Below are 23262 nucleotides of genomic sequence, written 5' to 3' on the forward strand. Positions count from 1 at the left end.
TCGCTTGCTAGGAGGGGAAAAAAAAAGATCACTGGAACATGTTCTTTACTTTGTCTGCATAGTTCAATCATGCAATTATCTTACTTTTTCTTCTCCTAGGAGAGGCCACCACCAACTTGTCATTATCATTTCTAATCAAATCATCTATTGAGAATATTGCATGTGCATGGCATGATAACTCAAGGGGAAGGAGAATTTATTAAGCGGCTAAGAGTTTTTGGCAGATAATTATGATCTGCTAACAAACTCTGCTTGTTGGTATTGCTAGTTATTATGATGTTGCCTTTTGCGAGGTCAATAGAAAGGAAACTTCGCTGAAGACAAACTAAATTTTTTGATGATTAGCATTTGGTTTATAATCTATACAGAATACAAAGAGAATGTTGTTCATACCTATTGAATCTTGGTAAGGAAACCGATATGCCATGGAAGCAGCAGCAGTCAGATACAAGGAACAGACTAAAAACCTAGAGAGAGAGAGGGGGGGAGGGCAAATTCATCTAGATGAACATAATTACAAGAAATGATTGTGCATCTTGCCTTCCCTCTCTGGACCACCAACCAAGGAGAGGCTGCCTTCTAAGTTGTCAGAGTACTCCATATTCCTCAATAGCACCACAGAAATCCATACAGATGGAATGATACTGCGATCCAAGATAAGCAGTTTGCAAAACTCTTCAGATGTGATTTTCTTACATGCAAGCGATCGCAGATATAGAGGAGGTCATGCTGGGCTGAATTCACATTCTTGAGAATCAGGCCAGCACATGTATGGCATTCACAAGTTTCTGGCTCGTACTTGGAGGAGCAGCCCTCATCATAATACTAAGCATGAAGGCTATCAACTGGATAAAAAATTGATTAATGATACCAAAAGGTCTACAAGATTTAGTGGAAAAGTGATTGTTCTTGAATACTTACTGATGCAAATCCAACACACATGATACTGAAGCCTTTGAATTTAAATGGTGCATCCTCTGACAGGAACCAAGCTAAAGGGAAAAAAAGGCTGTCCTTCAGCTTATGACCTTTTCATTTAACCACAGTGTTTTCTGGAATAACCAATTAAATACCTGTTAGAGGAGTGAAGACTAATGGAGATACAATTGTAGCAAATGAACTAACGCCGGTTATACATCCTTGGGCCATTCCCTGAAACAAGCATCATTTATTAGACAACCAAGAAAACATTGAGACACAGCAAAGATCTCTTGGACTTATAATAGCAGTTCTAGCATTAACAAACTAGTATCTCGGGAAAATTGGATACCCGGTTAATATTTAATCATAATGAAGATCTAGCTTGGACGCCAAAAGGCAGAATGCTGATAATGTTAACACATGTAAGATTTTTTTTTAAAAAAAAAAGGTGCTAAAATTAAATCAGTCTTCTGGGATAGATCATAGATGCCAATTTAAAGTAGCCACTGCCTGATTATAACAGTTTATCAGGTATTATGTGAGGCTGTTTATCTTAAGTTAGATTTAGAACTAAATAATGCAAAAGTCCATCATTATCAAATCTGCAAATGTGTAACTTGTGAATATGCGTGGGGTAAGCAGTGAGGTCAGGTGCATGACAAACGAGGAAAAATAAAAGTTGCAGACAAAGCCATTTAGTGTCATGTGTATAGTAGGATTCCCAAGAATCCTTCTTCGTAGTGAAATCTAGGTTGATCAAGAGGCTAACTTTTAGCTTAAACAGAATTTCAGAAGTTATCAGCTCATGCTAATTTGAGCTGAACTCCTTGAGGAATAGGGAAATGTGCCTTTACCGTGCTATGCTTATTTTAGATAACAACTTCACATTTGAGTCATGAACATAATTTGTCAAAATTTTGAATACCGGTACCAAATCCCATATCATTTTTATTACGATACTAGTAGGGTATCGATACTGATGGTACGTAATGAAACTGATAGATTCAAAAAAAATGAAACTTCATTAGAACTAACTAGTACGGAGAATATAGTTTTGCTAGTATACATTGGTACAAATCAGTACAAACTAGTAGGTCTAGTATGTACTGGTATAGTTACTTCGGCATCTTGACACTTGTACCAATGTTAGTTTTGTCCTAAAAAGTGTAAGGTACCTGTCGTACTATCCCATTCTGGCCTTTTCTAAAACCATGATTTCAATAGTTCCTTCCGCTTTTCTTGTTGCGTTTACTTTTGTTTTCTTCTCTCCTCTCTAACAACTAAATCTTTTCTTCATAAATAACAAGGTGCAAGACTCAATAGTCCACACTTTATGTCAACTCCTTGAAAAAAAAACATTGATTTTAAAATCAATGATAGGCCATCCAAATTCAAGGTCCAAAGCATTGAACATGATCTACACTACAAAAAATACATAGAAATCAAAATTCATGTATTTTGGTGATCTCCAACATATGCATCAGGTTGTTGCAAAAATAAATGGTACCAATTGCACTAGTGCGGTAAAATATATGATAAAGCACATAAATTGAAATTTTATTTTATTGATCATAATCTACATATTTTAAAATATGGATAGATTAAAATTGGCTAGTTTTGATCATCAGATCACAATAAAAAATGGTATCATGCTATTAAAACCATCCATCTTGACACTCTCTTGATGATTACATTAAAGAGCACCAAATTACATGAATTTTGTTTTTCAGCATTTTTGGTCGAGTATATCATGTTCAATGGTTTGGATCTTGAATTTGGATGGTAAGTATGTATGTATACATGTCACACTTAGGACATTTAGGACACTTAGTGATACTTCTTGACACTTCGTACCATCCAATTATGATATTATCTTGTTATATTTCTACATTTGGCAATTCTTTGTTAAAGTTTTTGATTCTAACATAACTAGCAGCAACCATTTTAGCAAATTTTATGAACTTAAGGAGAATAGATCTAGATTAGTATTTACTATATGCATATATTGAGATATATATATATATGTATGTATGTATATGTATATGTATGTATGTATGTATGTATGTATGTATATGTATATGTATGTATGTATGTATGTATATGATAAAAATGTGTCCTCATGACTAATTTTTAGAAGATTCCCGCATCGGATTCTTTTGGACACTTGACACCCGTGTCACATGTCCAAGTAATTTTGCCTTCCACAGCCCGGTTAGCCTCTTTTTGCATTTTTCTTATCAATCATTATCTTAATGCTATATTTTCACAATTGATAAGAGTATTGATTTAAGTGCCCAAATCATGCCTTTTGGCATATGCTGAAAATTTTGTATTGCTAATTTATTGCACAATAAGGTAAAAGGTTTGAATAAATACCATTTGCTCAGATTATTTTCAAATTTACATGAATGCACTTGCCGAAAACCACTAAGTCCGCACTAACGTCCCTCCAATATTTTTTTTCAGTTTAAGCACTAATATATTCTCAAATTTTTCAAGAAAATAAGGAAGGGAAACAGATGATTTACAGTACAATGTTGATCTAGTCCAAAAAATTGGATGACCATCCCCAGAAAATGGGCTTCAGCGGGTCCTGGCTTCTCGGTCAACTCATTCCCACCTGAGATGGTGGAGAATGAGCTGAAAGGCCTTGAAACACACATACCAAGTGGAACCATGCAGTAGTTTAGTTCATTCCCATGCAGATCTAGTTCAGGCCAGCTTTGACTAAATCCAAGGCATAATGGCCCCTCCCATACTGGCTCCTAGCTAATGCAATATGTGCAGACTAGCATGGGGCTGATGCAGGCAGTTTTTGAAATCATGGTAGAAACTAAGAAAGCCTTATTTTAGCAAGGATAAGCATTTGATGCAGAAAAAAAATCTAGTCGAATATTGGTATGAGTGTGATTGAAACAATAATTAGTAGTCCGGCCGATAACCAGTAAATTCACCTAGAATTAATTGTACCCTAACAAATGCAACTAATGGAAACTATTCATATATATACTTTATAAAAGTTATAAACCTATCTTGTCTAGAATACTCTAATGATAAGATATATAAATCTAAGATGATAAATATTCAAAATTTGCCATGATAATCATCAAAATCTTTTTGTCCATCAAAATGGTTTCGACTATAAAGCACAATCTAAGTCAAGGTGGCTATAGAATTGTGCAAAGTTTTTTGATTTGTCAAATTATTGGCAAAGAATTTTAGGCTTGAAAGGGGCTTGCCATGAGATCTAGAAACATAGCTGGTATAGGGAGATCACCTTGTGGGCTACAATTTAAGCACATATACCAAGGAACAGACACCTAAGTTCTCCTTAACTTGGACATTGCATAGACAAAAAGAGGGAAGATGACAGGATAACTATATTAATTGCTAAAAGGCTAAAAATGTAAATAGAGAACAGGGAATATGTAAAAAAGACTAATAACTAGAACACTGAAATGTCTCAAACAGATATTCCAGTGATCAGAATGTGGCTTTCTTAAGCTTACGAGAATAGAAGTCATTGGTGTCTAAACCTGAAAAACCTTGCAACATTATGAATTAGTACCTGCTCACTTGGTCCAACCTTTTTGGAAACAATGCTCCTTATCTGCTCAAACAGTGGAAGTAAGAATTTATGCTCAACAAGAGAAAAGGAGAGCAAAGAAAGAAAGAAAGAAGGAAAGAAATCTAGAGCAATCAATAAAAAAGCACTCACACATGGTTGCATGAAAACAGTCAAAACTACAAATACTGCAGCTAAATAAGGAACCTGCAAATAAATGCAATATAATTGTGAAATATAAATTTTGAAGAAAAGGCAACTATTGTCTTTAAAAGAACACATAATTAGTAGATTATATAGAAAAGAAGAGCAATGCTCAAATGGCAAACCAGACTGAAAAACATGTCTAACCAATAAAGGGCTGCAACCCAGGCACATGGCTTCCAACCCTAACAGCAATTATGTAGATGCTAACCTGTTAATTCAGTGTTGCCTGTAATGGTTCCTTTTTTAGCATTTTTTTTGAGTAATGAATAATTGGCATTGGTGCTTGACAAGAAGAATTGCAGAAGCATACTGTGACAGCTCAATATAAGACTCCATGCCAACTAGCATCCAGTTCATTATTGTTGAACATCATCTTTGTATTAATCTAAACAACCAATAATGCCACATAAGATGAAGGATTCAAAAACTGCCTGTTGGCCTCTTACTAGCTGCTATGTACTATACCTGCCAAGGACTGGCACAGGGGACCATGATTCAAACTAATTTTAGTGAACCAGGCTCAAATCATCCATGTCGCACAGTGTCAACATGAACCATCCAATGCCACATTATATCAATGCATATTAACACATAATGCTTGGCATGCCTCTCTTTCCTTTAGCTTAAAATAAAATAATAGCAAAATTAGGTCAAAGTTCTTGCTGATTTTCTAACAGAATATCAGAATATTAAGTTCATTATTGGTTGATAAATGAAACAAAAACCATAGTACAAATTATCAGTAAAATAAATTAAAATGGGGAAGAGTCAAAACTGATATTTAGTTTTATCCTTAAAGCCTTCATATTGCAAAATACTTGTTCTATTAAACTTTCAGATGAGTAGTGTCCGTAGCGAGAAATAAGGTTGCAACCCAGTTCCCCACCCCCACCCCTCCCAACTCCTCTTTTTCCGGACAACCCCTTCTAAAATTCTGCTGCTATTGGCTCTTGCACACAGTATATGCTTGTCAGCACAAAATCCAAGCTCTTCTTTTTATTGCTAGGATCCTGCTTTTCCCTTTTACCAGCAGGTTAAACCCTCCTGTTAACAAATCCATCAGTATGTTTCCATGTCTAATTGTCAAGGCCTGATAGACATTGTTGACCCCTTCCCTATTAGCACAAGCTTGTAGGATCTAGAAGTTAGTTAACATGGCGAGCAGATCTAAAGAAAACGTGTTCAAATCTTACTTAGACCAATTTTAGTTTAAATCACTTATTTGTCATCTTGATCTCTTCTTGACTCATTACCAGTTGTTATCTTGAGTTGTTCTCAACTTTTTATGCCTACACGTGCATAGTCCAGGCTTGCGCAGGGGCGTTGTTAAGGCCTGATATGCACTATTTACCCATTCCCTAACAGCTTGAGTTTTTGGAGTCTAGCAGTTAGTTAACACTAGCGATGAAACATCACAACAATATGATTCGCTGACCATTGTAAGCATGTTCCAGAATATATGGAACATAACATGATGTATGTATGCAAAACTGTGGGTTAAAGATAACCTATGAAAATAAGCCACTTCATACTCATAACAGGATATATTAAGCAGTTTCACTAGGAAGATCTGGGGGAGGGAGGCATGCACACATGCATACAGAGAGAGAGAGAGAGAGAGAGAGAAGATTGTGAGGAGGAAAGAGGGGGGATAGAGAGAATCTATGCATCTATTTCTAGAATTTAATTATTAAGTTATTTTAAAAACTTCCAGAAACCTTTAGATTCCTTGGATGAAAAGATGACAGTACCAGACAAGTAATGAATCTTAAGACAAGACAATAATGCATAGCATTACAACATCTATAGTCGACTTCCAAGCACCAATCTCAGTGTGTGTTTATCTAATTCACGAGAATTCATCTAGTGTGTGCACTGGAAGTTGAATAACTTTGGATAAAAATAACCCTAGCCAGTCAAGGCCCGGTCTTAAAAATACTAGGTTGAAACTTGAGTTCTGAATGGTGGAAAAGTTCATATATCGATATTAATCTCTGTCAGTTTACTGGAGGTAGATTCGACTCATATTATACTACAAAAAAAACAGTATTATGTTAAATAATCTGTTATGTAAATGAAGCTGTTTCAAAGTCATTTCTGCTGAAGCAGGGTAAAGATGAGATGAATTATCTCTATGCACAATTTGTTATTGTTTGACTTTCTTGTGTGGGTTTATCATGCAAAAAAAGACATGATAGAAACATATATTAGTTACAACAAATATATTGACAGATGGACATCCAGAATTAGAAGAAAAAGCCACAAGTTGGGAGCATCTATGACCATGTTTTTGTATTTATCCATTTTTGTAGATGAACAGATGCGTAAATTGTTTCTGACATACATTAATAGATTTTAGAAGAAACTGACAGTGAATATAAATAACAATCATGATTAGACAAACAGTTTAAGAGCAGGATGACTATGCAAATTAACGGGCTTAGAGGAGAAATTACCCAATATGACCATGCAATGCTGTAAAGAAAAATCTGCAGAATTTTGAGAAAATTTCAGCAAGTCAAAATTCGGTAATAAGAGGCTAATAATTAAAAAAAAATCAAATAGGAAAGAGGATGATCAAAAATGAAAGGAAATTACATGTGCACAACTTGCCAAGAGACCTATGTTAAGGAGTTTCTCCTCACCCAACGTGGGAATTAATAAGTGCATCAGGAATAGCTGCAAAACCAACCGTTCTTAGATGAAAACTATTTCTAGTTAGCTTCTTGTCAATGCATGTAACCATGCATGCACATGAGTAAATATGAAATCTTTACAGAAATTATACAAGCAAACAGTGTCAAACACCATCAAGAAAAATCATACCTGTGAGAAGGCTCCTGCAATCCCAAGGATCAGCAGCAGATCAGCAAATTGATCTTTGCTGAACTGAAACTGTGCTTTCAGGTAGTACTGTGTTGATATCAAACAAAAATTGGTAAGTAATCAGAACCTTAAAGACAGGCATGTAGAAATTAAACTTATACATGAAGGAATCTGCAGATCATAACTCCTGATTTATAAAAATATTCTCAAATTGAAGGTTGAAAAACATATGGAAAAAGAAAAACCTGCAGATGCAATGTACGTTGACTTCAATTTTTAGAAAGTTGAGTTGTTTCTCATTGAAAAACAAACTGAGATTACCAAGGTATCTATTCATTCATAAATCAGTTACACAAACAAGGTTTCAATTATAGTTCAATATTTTTCTTAGAGTATCAGAAGTTGGCCTTTCATCCTTAACATCTACAGCTCATAAGATTAATTAGGACAAAGCCCACAAGCATGTGCATTAGGCTTTCACTTCAGTTGCTCAAATTGATGAGTTGGTATTCAGTTGAAACAGTAAATAGGGAAATGCAGATGAAAAGCTTGGCTTTGCACCCACCAATATACATAAAAGTCAAAGAGCCAAAAGAAGAGCAAAGCTCGGTCTATTCATGCAATTATATCATTGGGGAAAAAATGGCATTCATGGATGGTAAACCTACTTATGATAAATTGCCCATGCTTACCAAGAATAGGGTATGTATTCTTGCAATTATATCATAGGAAAAAAAAAATGACATTCAAGGATGGTAAACCTACTTACAATAAATTGCCCATAAATACAATTTGGCTATCTTGAGGTGCATTTTTGGATTAACTCCTGAAGTTGCTGTCCTAAACTAAAGGTGGGCAACGGGCCGTGCCGGGCCGGCCCGGCCCAGGCCCCCCGGGCCCAAAGACTAAACGGGCCGTGCCTGGCACGGCCCGTCCAGCACGGAAGGCCAGCCCGGCCCGGCCCCAGGCCCCTCTATTGGTGGGCTGGGCCGGGCACGGCACGCCACGGGCCGTGCCGGGCACGGCCCGTAACGGGCGCAAACGGGCCGTGCCAGGCACGGCCCGCAACGTCTCCAAACGGGCCGTGCCTGGCACGGCCCGTAACGGCTCCAGACGGGCCGTGCCAGGCACGGCCCGTCTGGAGAGGGGGGAGGAAAATAGCCGTTTCCAACGGCTATTTTCGTGAAAATGACCCTTTTACCCCTCCCAACAGTCCAATAACGGCTGAATTGAGGGGTATTTTGGGAAAAAAAATTTTTGGGCTTCTATAAATAGCCCATTCCTCCCTCATTCTCACCATACCAAACCTCTCATTCTCTCCTTCTCTACTGCTATTATTTCTCTCTTCTAAAGTGCTCTTCTAGCAATTTAATTTTTAGTTCGTTCAAGTGCTACACAAGAGGAGGTTCCTGTTGAGAAGAGAAGGTCGCTTCTGTTGAGAGCACAAGAGGAAGCTCGGAATCTCGGCTCTGCCTCTGCCCTCCGACCCTCTACTCAATTCCTCCTTGCGGTTAGTTTTTATTTTTTGAATTAATCATAGATATGTCATCTTTTGAGGAAAGTCAGTTTGGCATTCCTGTTTCTGAGAGAGAAGAAACTAATCCCCAACCCCCTGTTCCTAGTTCCTCTAGAACTGGTGAACCGAGTGAAGGTCAAACCTCTTCTCGTAAGAGGACTAGTACTGTATGGAATGAATTTGATAGAGTTATGGTTGAGGGAGTCTGGAAAGCTAAATGTAAAAAATGTGCCAAACTTTATAGTTGTAGTAGTAGTGGGAGAACAGGGCATTTAAAAAGACATCAAGAGAGTCATAGGATGCATGATTCTCATGCTCAAACTCAAAGTACCCTTAATATACAAGGAGAATTACTTGTAGGTAATTTTGCATATAATCATGAAAATCAAAGAAAAGCACTTGTAAAATGGATAGTTAAGGATGAATTACCTTTTAGTTTATGTGAATCTTTTAATTTTGAAGAATATGTTCAATTAAACCTACAACCTGCTTACAAAAGAACTAGTAGGCGTACATTTAGAAGAGTAGCTATGACCAATTTTTTAGCAATGAAACAAAATTTAATTGAAACACTTTCTACTTTAAATGTAAAAATTTCATTAACTTCTGATATTTGGTCAGCATCTGTAGGTAGTAATTGTTTTATTGCCATTACTGCTCATTATATTGATAATGATTGGCAATTAAATAAACGTATTCTTGCTTTTCGTGCTTTTGATTTTCCACATTCTGGGCAACAAATTTCAAATATAATTTATCAAACTGCATGTTCATATAATATTAATGATAAAATTATGTCTATTACTTTTGATAATGCATCTAATAATAATTCTGCTGTTGTATTATTAAAAGACTCATTGCATCCCATATTAGATGGAAATTTACTGCATATTAGATGTGCATGTCATATCTTAAATCTTTCTGTTCAAGCTGGCATGGGCATGATTCAAGATGTGATTTCAAAAATTAGAAATGCAGTTTCTTTTATTCATGCTTCTAGATCAAGACTTCAAGAATTTAAGGAATTATGCATAAATCATGGTAAACGTTTTAAAAAATTTAAACTTGATGTAATTACTCGTTGGAACTCCACATATAGCATGATACATGATGCATACCCATATAAAAATTTATTAAGTGCATATATTAATGATCGTGGATTAGGATTTACATTGACTGAAACTGATTGAAATAAAGAAAAAATTTTGGAAGATTTTTTGCTTAGTTTTTATAATGCTACCAATGTTCTTTCTGGTATTTATTACCCTACTTCATGTTCATTTTTACAACAAGCATATATAATTAGTCAAAAATTTGCAGAACATAGATATGATGATGTTTTAATGCCTATTATTGACCTAATGGAATCTAAATGGAATGAGTATTGGGACAGGATATGTCCTATGCATAACTTAGCTGCTGTATTTGATCCTAGAGTTAAATTAAATGGCGTGCTAATTTTACTTGATGCATACTCTGAAAATATGAATCAAGATGCTGAATCTGCTAAAGATGAGGTAAAAAAACTTCTTTATGATATTTATGCTATATATGATGAAAAAATTCGTGGATCTAGAACACAAATACAAACCTCTATTTCTCCTTCTAGTAGTTCTCGTTCGTCATCTATTTTTTCATTCATTGCACAGAGAAGACACACACATACTTCAAGTTCCTCTTCATCTTCTTCATCTTTAAGTAGTGAACTAGAATTTTATTTACGAAATGATCTTCATTCTGCATATGATGAAAATCAAATAGAGAATCTAGATGTATTATCTTGGTGGAAGAGTGTTAGAAATCAATATCCTGTTATGTCTGCAATTGCACGCGATATTTTAGCTGTGCCGATGTCCACGGTAGCATCGGAATCCGCTTTTAGTGCCGGTCGGCGTGTTCTTGACGAAAAGAGAAGTAGGATGACGGGCGAAACGGTGGAGATGCTTCTCTGCTTCAAGGATTGGCTGGATGCTGAGGCAAGACTTCAAGATAAAGGTGGACATAATACAACATCCTCTGATGATGATGATACAAACACTACTGAAGACTGAAGACTGAAGAGTGAAGAGTGAATATTGATTCACTGAATCACTGATGATTAGTAAGATTTCTTAATTTTTTATAATTGTACATTTTTATTGTATTCTGGAGGTCAGACCAAGGTCCAAACCTCGGCCCTTTCTTAGTTTCTTATTGTATTCTAGAGGTCAGACCAAGGTCCAAACCTCCCTTCATGTACCATTTTGATTTAAATTAATAAACTGGTAGGGGTCTATGCCAAACCCCCCACCATTAAGGTGGCTTTATATTCATAAATCATAAATTCTTAGTGTTCAATATTTATTAATTTATTAAAAAAATTTATGAAGCATTAATTTTTATCGGGCCGAGCCGGGCCCAGGCCCGGACCGTGCCAGGCCCACGTGCCAGCCCGGCCCAGGCCCTTATGGGCCGTGCCGTGCTGGCCCGCGGGCCGTGCCGTGCTTGGCCCGCGGGCCTAGACCGGGCCGTGCCGGCCCAGGCCCGAAGCGGGCCGTGCCAGGCACGGCCCGCTGGCCAGGACCCTCTAGCCCAGCACGGCCCTCTCAAAGGGGCCGTGCCAGGCACGGCCCGGCACTGTAGCTGGCGGGCCGTGCCAGGCACGGCCCGCTTCGTGCCGTGCCGTGCCGGGCCGTGGGCGGCCCGGCCCAGTGCCCATCTCTATCCTAAACTCTTATCAGAGCTTAATTTATGCTTATCAACAGCTACCTTGCCAAATTAATGGTAATAAGGAGGTAAGTTGGGACTTGGGACCTTTAATTTATCATAAATTTACAAGTTCTAATATGTACATTTTCTTAGCCAGCTCTTGTTAACCACCAGAATCTTAGAAAATAGATGTTGTCTATTTGGAAGAGAGGAGAGGGTGTTGATGAAGACATTTTTTGTGAGAGAGAGAAGAGGGATGGAAAGAGAGGGGAACATAGAGGGAAAGATAGAAGGTAAGAGAGAAATTATCATAAAATTGTTGGAAACTGTAAAATGATACACATGTTCGAAGATCATCGTTTAGCCTTAAAATGACCCATCACAAAAATGTCTTTTTTGGAAATTGTGGAATGTAGTTGCATCATCTAATTTAAAGCTTCAAATCATGAATATCTCATTATCAGTCATTCAAAGTCAGAGGAACTTCCATTGCTTCAATGAACTGAGGTCCTGTACTTTGCCTGATTTTGGTTGTAATAAGCTTAATGAAGAAAGATTCTAACTTTTCATATATCTACACTATGGACTTCATTTTTATTTTGAAGCTATCATGCCTACCAGAGGATCGGTGAAGGCAGTTGAGGCTTTCCATTAGCACTTCAGTGGACTGCCTAGATGGAAGTAAATTGTAAAATGTTCAAATGTTATAATAAAGGCTGAGAGTTGTCGTTGATGATGATAAACTGCTGACTTCTTGGTTCTTGTGCTGTGCATCGGAAAATTCTTAGAGTGGCGAAAAGGGGACCGGAACAGTGGTTCAAAATCAAATACTAACAAGGTAAATCTGTAGACTTCTGCCAAAAGTGGATTCAGATGTAGCGCTGGGGAAGCAGATCTCTCAAAAACAAATTCTCAACAGTCAAAAGAAGTTGGTGGGAGCTAGTGTCCTGGGAGATACCAAAGGCTGAGCAGCACCCTTTACAGAAGCTTCCTGCTACTAAGAGGAAGAAAACCATCCACACCAATTCGTTATCCGCAGACATCACACACATGCTGTGCAGCTGTATAAGGTCACCTAGGAAACACATGTTGGTGATCCTCTAGGTGACCCGGACAGCCTCCCCAAGCAATAGGCCAGGTCTATCACTTGGACTTGCATAGGCAATTCGATAACTATGAAATATACATTTTAGCTGCATGAGAGGTAGATTCAGAGATCAACATAGGTAACAGAAAAGTATTATGTCAACATATGCTCTCTAGTCTAGATACTTGCTTCCAAACTTTCTCGGATTTCTTTAACCTTCTTTGATCATTTTACTCCTTTCCATTATGTAGTTTTAGTTAACAAAAGAATAAGATAAGTTTGACAATACTATATTTCTAGCATAATTTACTTTGGGTAAAGAAAATAAGAAACCAATCTCAAATTAGTAGGGGACAAAAGGTACCAGTATTGCACCCTGAAGGCCACTTTCAGCAAGACTGTTGAAAAATACAACTGCTGCTGCTCTTGATAACGTGTTGCTGCATGATAGGGCAGCAAAAGTTTGAGACTTATTCAGTGAAAGCATCAGTCAAAAGTTGAGTCGATTTGGTCCAAAAATGCACACATGTTACAGGTGGTGAAATAACGACCAATACATTTACTTCAAATGAAACACTTCTGTATTAATAGACAATGCTGCTCCATGTCCTTCTATCAATAAACTTACAAGGAGTTGCCTTATTAGGTTCCCTTTTCTATCAGAATAAAGACCTGTAAGAAATATCACTTAATCTCAAGCATAGAAGAGTAAAGATAAAAAATGTACTAGCATCTACGGACACCTATTGTATAGTTATACATCACAAGTTGAGGTATCAGTATTGTTAGAGTCAAAGCCAACCACGAGCAAAACATTAAAAAGGAAGCATTTTTTTCTTGAAAGAAAAAATATTAGACATTTGAAAAATAGAACAAAAAACACATCATTTTTCCAGTCCATTCTTTTCCTTACCATAATTGGGATCATGTTATAATTTCTCTTTTTTGTGTGCTTTGTGCCTCAAAAACTGATACACTCACCATGTCGAACCTTGTCTTCATCTCTCTTCATTTAGATAGCGTAGAAAATAAGGTATGTATCCTTGCCAGCAACTTGTCTTATATGTTTCATGTATCCTCCTCGATTGCCTTGGTAAGAAATTTAATGAAGGAATTAATGTTGCATCGAGATTGAGTCAGTTCCAGTTCATAAACTTCAACTGATCACACGTTGAGGCATAAAATCAATTCTATAGGTTGAACTAAATTCGTTTTATCGAAAATGAAGAAAATATTTTGAAAGCTAGGTAGACAAAAAACATGCGCATGACACCTAGAAGAGATAGGTAAAGAGCGGTTTGTAAACAAGATCAAATGAAGGCAAATAACCTCAACAGTTAGCATATACACCAGAAGTTTAAATTTTTTTCATGAGCTACAACAAGTATATAGAGACAAAAATTATCAATAGAAAGTCAAAGTTTTCTAGCTGCACTTAGATGTCACTAGACAGAATTCTATTAAAGAAAAAATAATCAGGATTTTCTCATAGCATGTTAAAAGAAAAAATACAAACATCTTTCAGACATAATGAAAATTTTCTCTGCTATCCCTTCTCTTGATACAGATCACCCGAACTTGCAACTCATGTTTAATCTACTTCACCACAGCTTTCAATGAGACTAAATTAAACTAAGTCTGTCTCTGAATTAAAAACACAGACTTTAACCATTTGGGTCAAGATTGAGATTAGCAAACAGTTTGTCATTTTCTCAACTTTGTTCCAATTTCCAACCCATCCAAGAGAAAATAAATCAAACCAAATCAAATCAATAATCAAAAAATGGGGACATGGGATTGATCTTAACTAACAGCAAACAAAAGAAACCATTCATTTACCATTTTCTATTTTCTTGAAGCCGTTCCAAGAGAAATCAAATCAAATACCTCGTCCGCAGAATGCTGATCATGTTCTCCAGCGACGGCAGCTTTCTCAGGGCCGGCAGTCTCGGAGACGACTCGCCGTCGGAGGAAGGAGGGGAACAGAGGGGGCGGGAGGCCTCCTCGTCCTCGCCGCCGCAGCCGCCGCAGCCGCCGCCGCGGTCCGTCTCGGCCAGGAAGAGCCTCATGTAAGCCGCCGCGACCACGGCAACGGTGGCGGAGACCTGGAGACGGGGGATGAGGATGAGAGAGAGAGGGGGTGAGGAAGAGAAGGGGAGAGAAGGAGAGGGAGAGGAGGAAGAGAGTAGAAAGACCTGGAAGGTGGAGGACGTGGAGAGGAAGCGGGCGAAGACGGTGCCGGAGACGAATCCGGCAGCGGAGACGCCGGAGAGCACGCCGAAAGCCGACGCTCGCCGCCGCTCGCCGACCTTGTCCGCCTGCGCCCGGGGGGGGGGGAGGACAGGAAAAGGATATCAGCTATAGACACGGGGCGGGAGTCCACTTCCAAATTCGTGCGCCAAATCAAGTAAGGTCCACGGAGGACTTTGAGCTTCGCGCTGGCTATCCGGCGAGCCCATGCCCGCTCCGCGCCACATTTAAAAGGTAACCGAGATCTCACGGACTGGGATACAAACATATTATAGTTTATATAAACTTATTATTAATTATTATGAAATTATGATACATGATCATCTAATCATTAATATTAATAATAACTAATATTATTGAATTATTATAATACATCATAACTATCTTAATCTATTATTAATATATTATTATATTATAATATCAATTTTGTTACAAGTTGTAATTTTATATTAAATACTATATTAGTATTATCAAGATATTTCACTAATGTATCATATTGCTAGTATACCTTGAAATATATTATAATATAATACATATCAAAATAGATATATAATAATATAACATAATAATCCTATATTTTAATTATATGTTTCATATGTTGAATTATACGTTATATAGTTATCCTTATTTATATTATAATATATATTACTGTAATAATTATTTGATATTTCATTAGATATAATTATATTACATATTCTGAAATATATATTATGGTAATTAATGGCATTTAATATACTATCCTGTATCGCTCATATTTATGTGATAATATATAATACTATCTTGTTTTGTAAATAAATAACATATAATATTGAATATATTACATATCATGTATAGTTGTTTTTTTGAACGATGTATAATTTTTATTATTATTACTACTCAAGCAGAAATCCAACATTAAAGAAAACAATACCAAACTCTTTTATTAGATATCGTTTTTTTGTATGATGTATATTTTTTTTAATTATTACCCAAGCACAAATCCAACATTAAAGAAAACGATACCAAACTCTTTTATTGAAATTAGCATTTTAGTGTCTAAATATATTGCCGAACATAACGTCCCAAGTGGCCAAAACCAAAAAATCCATATTTTATTTATTTTTATTTAAATGTAGATTTATATGTTGGAACATATTTTTGTTTATTTTACATTTAGCGTTCGTGAACTACAAATCGAAGGACTAGCACTTAGCACTTGCTAGTTAGCATCATGGTTACCAATGTAGTAAATTATTAAATGACAAATTCTATTAAAATGCCTAGGATAATATATAAGAATGAGGGTGTGGGGGATGGAATTTAAGAACGTAGTGAGTATGAAATAAGATTCTCATATTAGACATCTAATTTTGGTGAATACAAGATGCTGCATCTAAGTATATAGAAGTTCTTCCAAGATTTACCAGTCTAGAAAAGGTAAGGTGCTATGAGTAGTACCACATATGCAAGTGAAAGGCATTGCATGTTGCCTTCGCAGAACATGCCAGTGAATGTCTTGACGATGAAGTAAATATAAAAGTAAGCTCTCGACCGATCATAAGCCAATATAGCTGCAAATAATGAAATTTAGTGAATAAATATGTTTAACGATATAAATTTCAGTTTTTAGTGAACTAGAGTTTTGCTCAATGGTCGCATCCCTCTACTTAGCAATCATAGGTTATGGATTCGATTCTTGGATGGTATATATTAAAAAAAAGCTAAACTCTGTAATTATAGTGCAGGTGAATCTTCATTCCTTTAATTTGCCTCAAAAAAAAATTAAATTTATGTGTACCTTTTGAAAAACTTTGTGATAATATATGCAAAAGCTATAGAGATGGATGAAAGTGAACAATCATCAACTATATGATTTCTCACATCAAGAATTCACATTTTAAGAAGATGAAGGCCCCATCTTATATATTGCCAAAGATAAATGCAACTTTGTGAAAATAATAGTAAAATAATTTTAACAATTACAAATTTGTGAAATTTACAACTACTAGGCTTTTACATATTGTGACTTGATGTCATGTCACAATATACTTTGAAAATATAATTACCTAAATTGATTTGGTGATTGGCATGAGTTATAACAACCCAGAACCTCACTTAAAATGGCTAGCCGGAGGGTATTATTTGGGTTCTTGATCCTGTATAAGTACCCAAGATCTTCCCAGTGAATAATCAATGTGGGACTAAACACACGCCCGCACGGATCCTCGCATACTCCTCTCGTTTAAGTCCTGATGTACACGTCAGGCTAAGGGTTCAAATCCATTTAAATCTAATTATAAACACCACGATTGGCTCATGGTTAACCTCAATAGATCTGTGCTGCAGTGTCCCCTAATCCACATAAATTATGGGTTGGGTCTATTCTGATACCATTTGTAATAACCCAGGACCTCACCTAAATTAGCTAGCCGGAAGGTATTACTTGGGTTTCTTAGTCCTGTATAAGTATTCAAAATCTCTTCGATGAATAACCGATGTGGGACTAAACACATGCCCGCACAGATCCTCATATCCTCTTCCGTTTAAGCCCTAACGTCCTCGTCGGGCTAAGAGCTTAAATCTATTTAAATCTAATCACATGCACCATGATCTTCCGTGGTCAACCTCTCTAATTATATACCCACCAAATTAAGGGTCGGCACCCTTTAGGATCGAAAACCTCAAGTTCAGTAGTCTTCTTGGATCCATTATACTCATGTTACCATCACTTTTTAGTCCTTGAATTTATGGTTCAACAATACACTGCTGAGTTTATTGCTTTCTCATAGGGAGGGAAAAGCAAAAGGAATAAAGGTAAACATTAAAAAAAAAAAAAAAAGGAAAAGGATGTCACAAACGGATTGTGCATATATTCTCCCTAAGATCTTCCTATCTTAGCGTAGAAGAATAATGAACCATAAAAAGAGTCAACTTTATTCTTTTGATTTTATTATTTTTTTTTTGTATAGAAATCCATTCTTGTCGAGACTTTTTGCCTCAAGTTGATGGAAATGTCACTAGGCCAAAGAAAACAAGAAGGGAAGGAGACATGTGGAATCTCTTTGCACATGTCTTGTTTGTCTAGTGCTCATGTTGCTTTGCCCATTGGACATGAAAAGACAATAGCAGATAGGTGATGCATCCACTGTCACTTTGAGGCATCTGGTGCATGGAGAGCTATGAGCAAAATGTAGGGAAATGAAGAGTCCACTTGGGGCACTACCACCTTCCTATTTTCTTAGGCTTTCATATTGGCATGAAGATTAAGATTAGTTAAGATTAATGTAACAAAATACGAATCACATGACAAATAATTCTCAAAAGTACCATAAAAATCGAGATTTGCCACTTCATAACGTCTACATGGTGAGCTTTGAAAATTCACATGCTCCGAATCATTATTTTTCAAAATTTGTCTAAGTTGTCATTAATTTTCATATTTTAAAAACTATGTCTGAATTGTTGTTACTTTAGAATTTCTCATCGAAAAGTTAATGGCCATCCACCTATATTAGAAATGATTTCAAGGTAGCTAAAGAGTGACATTTATGTATGATGATATTATGTCTCTACGATTTTCACCTTTACATTCAAAAGAATGGCAGCAAAACACCTTTTTTTTTTTGGTACATCGGCGGCTCACACCTAACGAGTGTGAAGATGGCCAACAAAATGCTGCGCAAAGGCATAGGCACAACCCCATGATCTATCTAGAAAAAGTCTCCCGAGTGATGAGCCGCGAAGGAAGCAACCCAATCTGCAGCACCGTTCGCCTCCCGATATACGTGCGTGGCCTGGTAGGAGTCAGCCTCTCCCAAAGCCCTGCGGATGTCGTGAAGCAGCAGCAGGTCCTCAACTGAGCACCCCTCTTCCCGAATCCACTCGATCACCATGGCAAAACACTTCTAATATGTCAATATTTGCGTTAGATATACCTTGTGGGCATACAAGCACTTTGAACCTAAACTCCCATGTGACCGGTAGGTTCTATTTACAATATTTCATTAATATGTCAAGCCTCATATTCTTCTTTTTCAAAATTATCATATGCCTCCTCATGGTGATGGAAAGTGATAATGATGGATAATATCCATTACCACAATGGACTTTTTCTATTTGTCTTAACTTTGGAGAACTTTGTAGAAAGATAGCGACATGTTTAATTAACTAAATTCAAATAGTGTATGTGCAAACCTGCCAAATAAATTATTATCGAAAAAAATGTTCATGATTTGAGGTATCTTAGACAAAGATACTTTGCATTCAGTGTGCTTGATCTCATAGCTCTTTGGAAATTAAGAGATCGACGAGTATCGAATAATAATTCTTCTTGAGGTAGGTAGTAAGCAAAAATGATAAATAACTACATATATAATCAATGTCACTTTGTTGTTTATCCATGCAAAGAGAAAGCACAACTATATTAAGCTTAGGCAATAAAGTGCTAAACTATGCTACCATACGATTATCTTTTTTTACCTTCCATGCATCAAGTATGCTCAGAATGAAGGTGCATGCTAATCAAGCTAACAAATGGTTGTCAAGAGACTTGAATTCAAAGCCCACATTCATATTTCTCTCTCTATCCCCAAAAAGATTAAAAAACAATACTTTCACCAGGGTTTAAGGACCTAGGGATATTTAGGTAAGGCTATCCCGTGCTATGTAACCTATTATTTATGTGCCTGCAAAAACAAAAAAAATCCATAGATCATGTTCAAGTGCAATCTAATAAGAGACTAGTTCAACTGTGATGTCTTCTACATCGATTGTAAGTTTTTGTAAGACTCACAATCATGTTATGCCTGGCTACTCATGATCAAACTCCTAACTTATTATAGCCTATCGAATATTTCTTTTTAATTTTTGGTAAAAGAGTCTCATAGGAAATGGACTATAGTACAAAGGGATAAGCCATCATCCAAATACCCCTAAATCCCCAAACTTTGGTGAAGGTAGATTACAAATCTAGGGCTCTTAGCAGACAACATGGTCTAACATATGCAAATCCTAATGCACCCATCAAGTGTCATATAAAATTTCAATAGAAAAAGGATATATCAAAGATGTCGCTTAATAAAGCTTCATGTTTTCTTTTTTTTTCATCACAAGAGAAAACCTAGAAACAGCCACATGTTATTGATGCAATCAACCTTTGTACTTCAATAATTTTCTACAACAAACTTCATACTAATGGAAGGTTTGGATTATTGGATCTACTTTGTCAGCAAGAGTAACATTTTTAATAGCTATATATATATATATGCTTACCCAGGTTAAATTGGAGCAATACATACCTGAGGGAATAATAGCAGTTGTCATAGGAAGGGTCAGCAAAGCCTTTCGGCCATATCTATCTGATAGATTGCCAATCAAAGGAGTTACCATGAGAGTTCCCAACCCTGTGATCTGCAAGAAATGGGTTGTTAGGTGTTAATTATAACCAAGGTCTATCTTTTTGATCAGAGGTTGATTCGATCATCAGAAGAAGAATTAGGCCAAAAATGTAAATTACACTTAATGACATTCATTTAAACAATGCAACCATTATATTGGGGCTTATTTGCCAAAATATTTTTTATTTCTTTTTTTTAACAAGCCTAAATATTTCTTTAGATGCTTTCTTCAACCTCATAATCTTGTAACAGAATATTACATGTAACTAATAAGGTAAAGAACCATTGTCATGGAACAATATTAAATTATAAGCAATACATACTAGAAATGCAGAGCCACTGCCTAGGTGGTGTCCAAAATTGGAGAAGTGGACATTACTAACAAAAGTTTTGCATCTCCAGTAACTATGATATTGCAAAATAGACATATCTTTATATGATGACCGATCTCTTGATTTATTAAAGAAAATGCCAATTTAATAATATACAATCAGAAGAATTTTTTAAAATTACAAGTATAAATTGGCCTTCTCAAATTTTATATATTTTAGGTTTGAGTTACTGAATTACTAAAATAGTATACATTAATTTCAACATCAAGGTGTTGTTACACAAGTTGTACAAGTCATGCTAACTATAGTATAATTACTCCATCAAAAAAATTTATAGTTTCACTAATTTCCGACGATATAGGTTTTTTTATTGATTTATATTACTTTATCCTAATCCTCTCACACATGGATAGTGGTAACTGCTAGCCAACCATCATAATTGGACTCTTCTCCACTAAAGCTTCGTCCTAGAGTGATCTCTCATTTCTTTAGATCTACATCTTATTCATTCGGCCTGCACCCTTGGTGGTTCGGCCTACACCTTCCTCAGTGTATCGGCCTTTAGATCATAAACAATCTAGATATGGTGTAAATACATCGCAATCAACAAGTTGACAATCTAAAATGGGCATGTGCTTCAGTATCCCTTAGTCCACATGGGTCATAAACCTAATCTACTCTGATATCATTTATAACAGTCTAGGATTTCATTTAAAAAAACTAGTTGGAAGATGTTATTTGGTTTTTTCAGATCTATATATGTATCCAAGATCTAGTAATACATAGCCGATGTAGAACTAAATACATACCCGCATGGTCATCCCACGAGGTTATCACCTTTGATGCTAAAAATGCTAAAGCATAGACTTAGAGTATGGTGAATCAGTTCAAACTTGTAAACAGATTAAATATCCCCAAGCAAGGTTTGTTTGGCTTTTCCGGGACTCTCCTACCATTGCTCCAGTAGGCCTATTTCCATGTAGGAACTTACTTTCCCAAATCTCCATTGTGACATGCAATGGATATCTAGGCCACTTCTAAAGAAGACACTCAATCCAATGTCAGGACTCAAAACACTGATTGGTTTTAGATGATGGCAGATTGGTGATTAATGACTCTTGGTTTAGAATGTGGACATGGAAGGTAAAGTCATTTCCTCATTTTTATCTTCTAATGAAAGAAAGAGAAAATCCATCCAAAAATCATTGTGTTTAATAATCTTATATTCGTTACCCTTCATGTAGATTCCTTTCAAGTTCAGAGGAATTAATTTGAAGAATTGCTTTTAGTTAGATCAGAGTATCACTTAACACATTTGTCAAATTCAGTGAATATTCTTAAGAGGTTGGCAATTGCTTGTGGAAAATCAACTTAATGCACATATATATACATCTTCCAATTGTAGGTCATAGAAGACCATCTTTTTTATTCTCAAATATAGTATTTCTTTCCTTTTTTCAAAAAATAAAAACTTGAAGGTGATATGATGGTGTATCTGAGCATGTCCAAGACCACAAATGATATCACTGCGTGGCTACATTCATACAATTAATATTTGCCTTAAAGATTTAAATATCAATTTTCTCCAAAATAATTGAAATATTAAAATCCTTTTCGAGGCAATTAAATAAATTTATAGGTAATACCATAACAGTAAATATCATTTTGAACCAAACAGTACTACTGAATGAAGTGAAGTATCCATATTACAGTTATCCTCTGTCCTTTGCCATTCTACATGCTGTCGCTGTACTCAATATATAAGCTGCTAGAGTACTATAGCTGTCTTTCAATCCAAACAACCAAATTTTATTATTTTCTTGAGCTTACCATTCTGTAATGGTTTTGGAGCAAGTCTTTTGTTCGCTTCTTGAGTTTCACCAAAGGAAAAGAAGAATAATAAAGAAAAGGAACCATCTTGAAGGAAGAAGGGAGCCAAGAAGGCGAAGTTTACCACTTGTTGGAAGCCACTGAGATAGATTGCGAGGGAGCACCGATCCCTACCAGGGCACAGCGCCTCGACGGTGATATCGGTGATGGATGGAATCACCATGAAAGAAGAGAAGTGGAAGAGGAAGGCGCATGCAAACAAGTGACCCAACTCTCTAATATCCTTCATCTCTCTCTATCTCTCACTCACTCACTTTTACAGTTTGAGTTTAGGAAAGTGAGACACTTGAGGAGGACGCACTAGAAGGCGGTCCTAATAAATAAGTAGTAGGAATGGCAAGTCAGGACACTAGAAGACATTACTTTCAAGACAAAGAGGAGTGGCTGCTTTGAGAATGTCAAGAGAGATGGCTGTAGCTTGCACGTTGTGACAACAGCATTAGCTTGGGAGTGCACTCCAACTTCTTAGCTAAATCACAAATTAATTCAATTGGATACTATGAGAAGATCTCCGCATGCGAAGCTACTTCAGCTTAGAAGGTTATATGATTGATATATGTATAGAATCCACAGTGTTTAGTTATATGGTTGATGCTAAATTTACA

General features: G+C 36.4%; 1 protein-coding gene across 1 annotated transcript; it reads right to left on the reverse strand.

The window, feature by feature from the left end:
• Window positions 1-318: 318 nt before the first annotated feature.
• On the reverse strand, window positions 319-23089 carry LOC120110894 (hippocampus abundant transcript-like protein 1). Its single transcript, XM_039126840.1, has 14 exons — window positions 22722-23089; window positions 20337-20448; window positions 16498-16610; window positions 15006-15128; window positions 14698-14915; window positions 13175-13250; window positions 7520-7606; window positions 7292-7372; window positions 7150-7182; window positions 4640-4693; window positions 4490-4531; window positions 1074-1152; window positions 922-992; window positions 319-845 (listed from the first exon to the last, which is right to left on the reverse strand). The coding sequence occupies exons 1-14, from the start codon at window positions 22884-22886 to the stop codon at window positions 756-758; spliced, it is 1344 nt and encodes a 447-aa protein (XP_038982768.1). The 5' UTR covers window positions 22887-23089; the 3' UTR covers window positions 319-755.
• Between the last annotated feature and the right edge of the window lie 173 nt (window positions 23090-23262).

Source organism: Phoenix dactylifera, chromosome 5, assembly GCF_009389715.1.
Source record: "Phoenix dactylifera cultivar Barhee BC4 chromosome 5, palm_55x_up_171113_PBpolish2nd_filt_p, whole genome shotgun sequence".
In the NCBI taxonomy this organism is placed as follows: domain Eukaryota; kingdom Viridiplantae; phylum Streptophyta; class Magnoliopsida; order Arecales; family Arecaceae; genus Phoenix; species Phoenix dactylifera.

What these genes read in the sequence shown, in the direction of transcription:
- LOC120110894 (XM_039126840.1), bottom strand. Translation starts at nt 22,886, where the DNA reads ATGAAGGATATTAGAGAGTTGGGTCACTTGTTTGCATGCGCCTTCCTC. An exon ending in GCCTTTCACTTGCATATGTG is followed by an intron (nt 15,129 to 16,497) that starts GTACTACTCATA and finishes CCCCGGGCGCAG; the next exon opens with GCGGACAAGGTCGGCGAGCG. An exon ending in CCACGTCCTCCACCTTCCAG is followed by an intron (nt 14,916 to 15,005) that starts GTCTTTCTACTC and finishes CCCCGTCTCCAG; the next exon opens with GTCTCCGCCACCGTTGCCGT.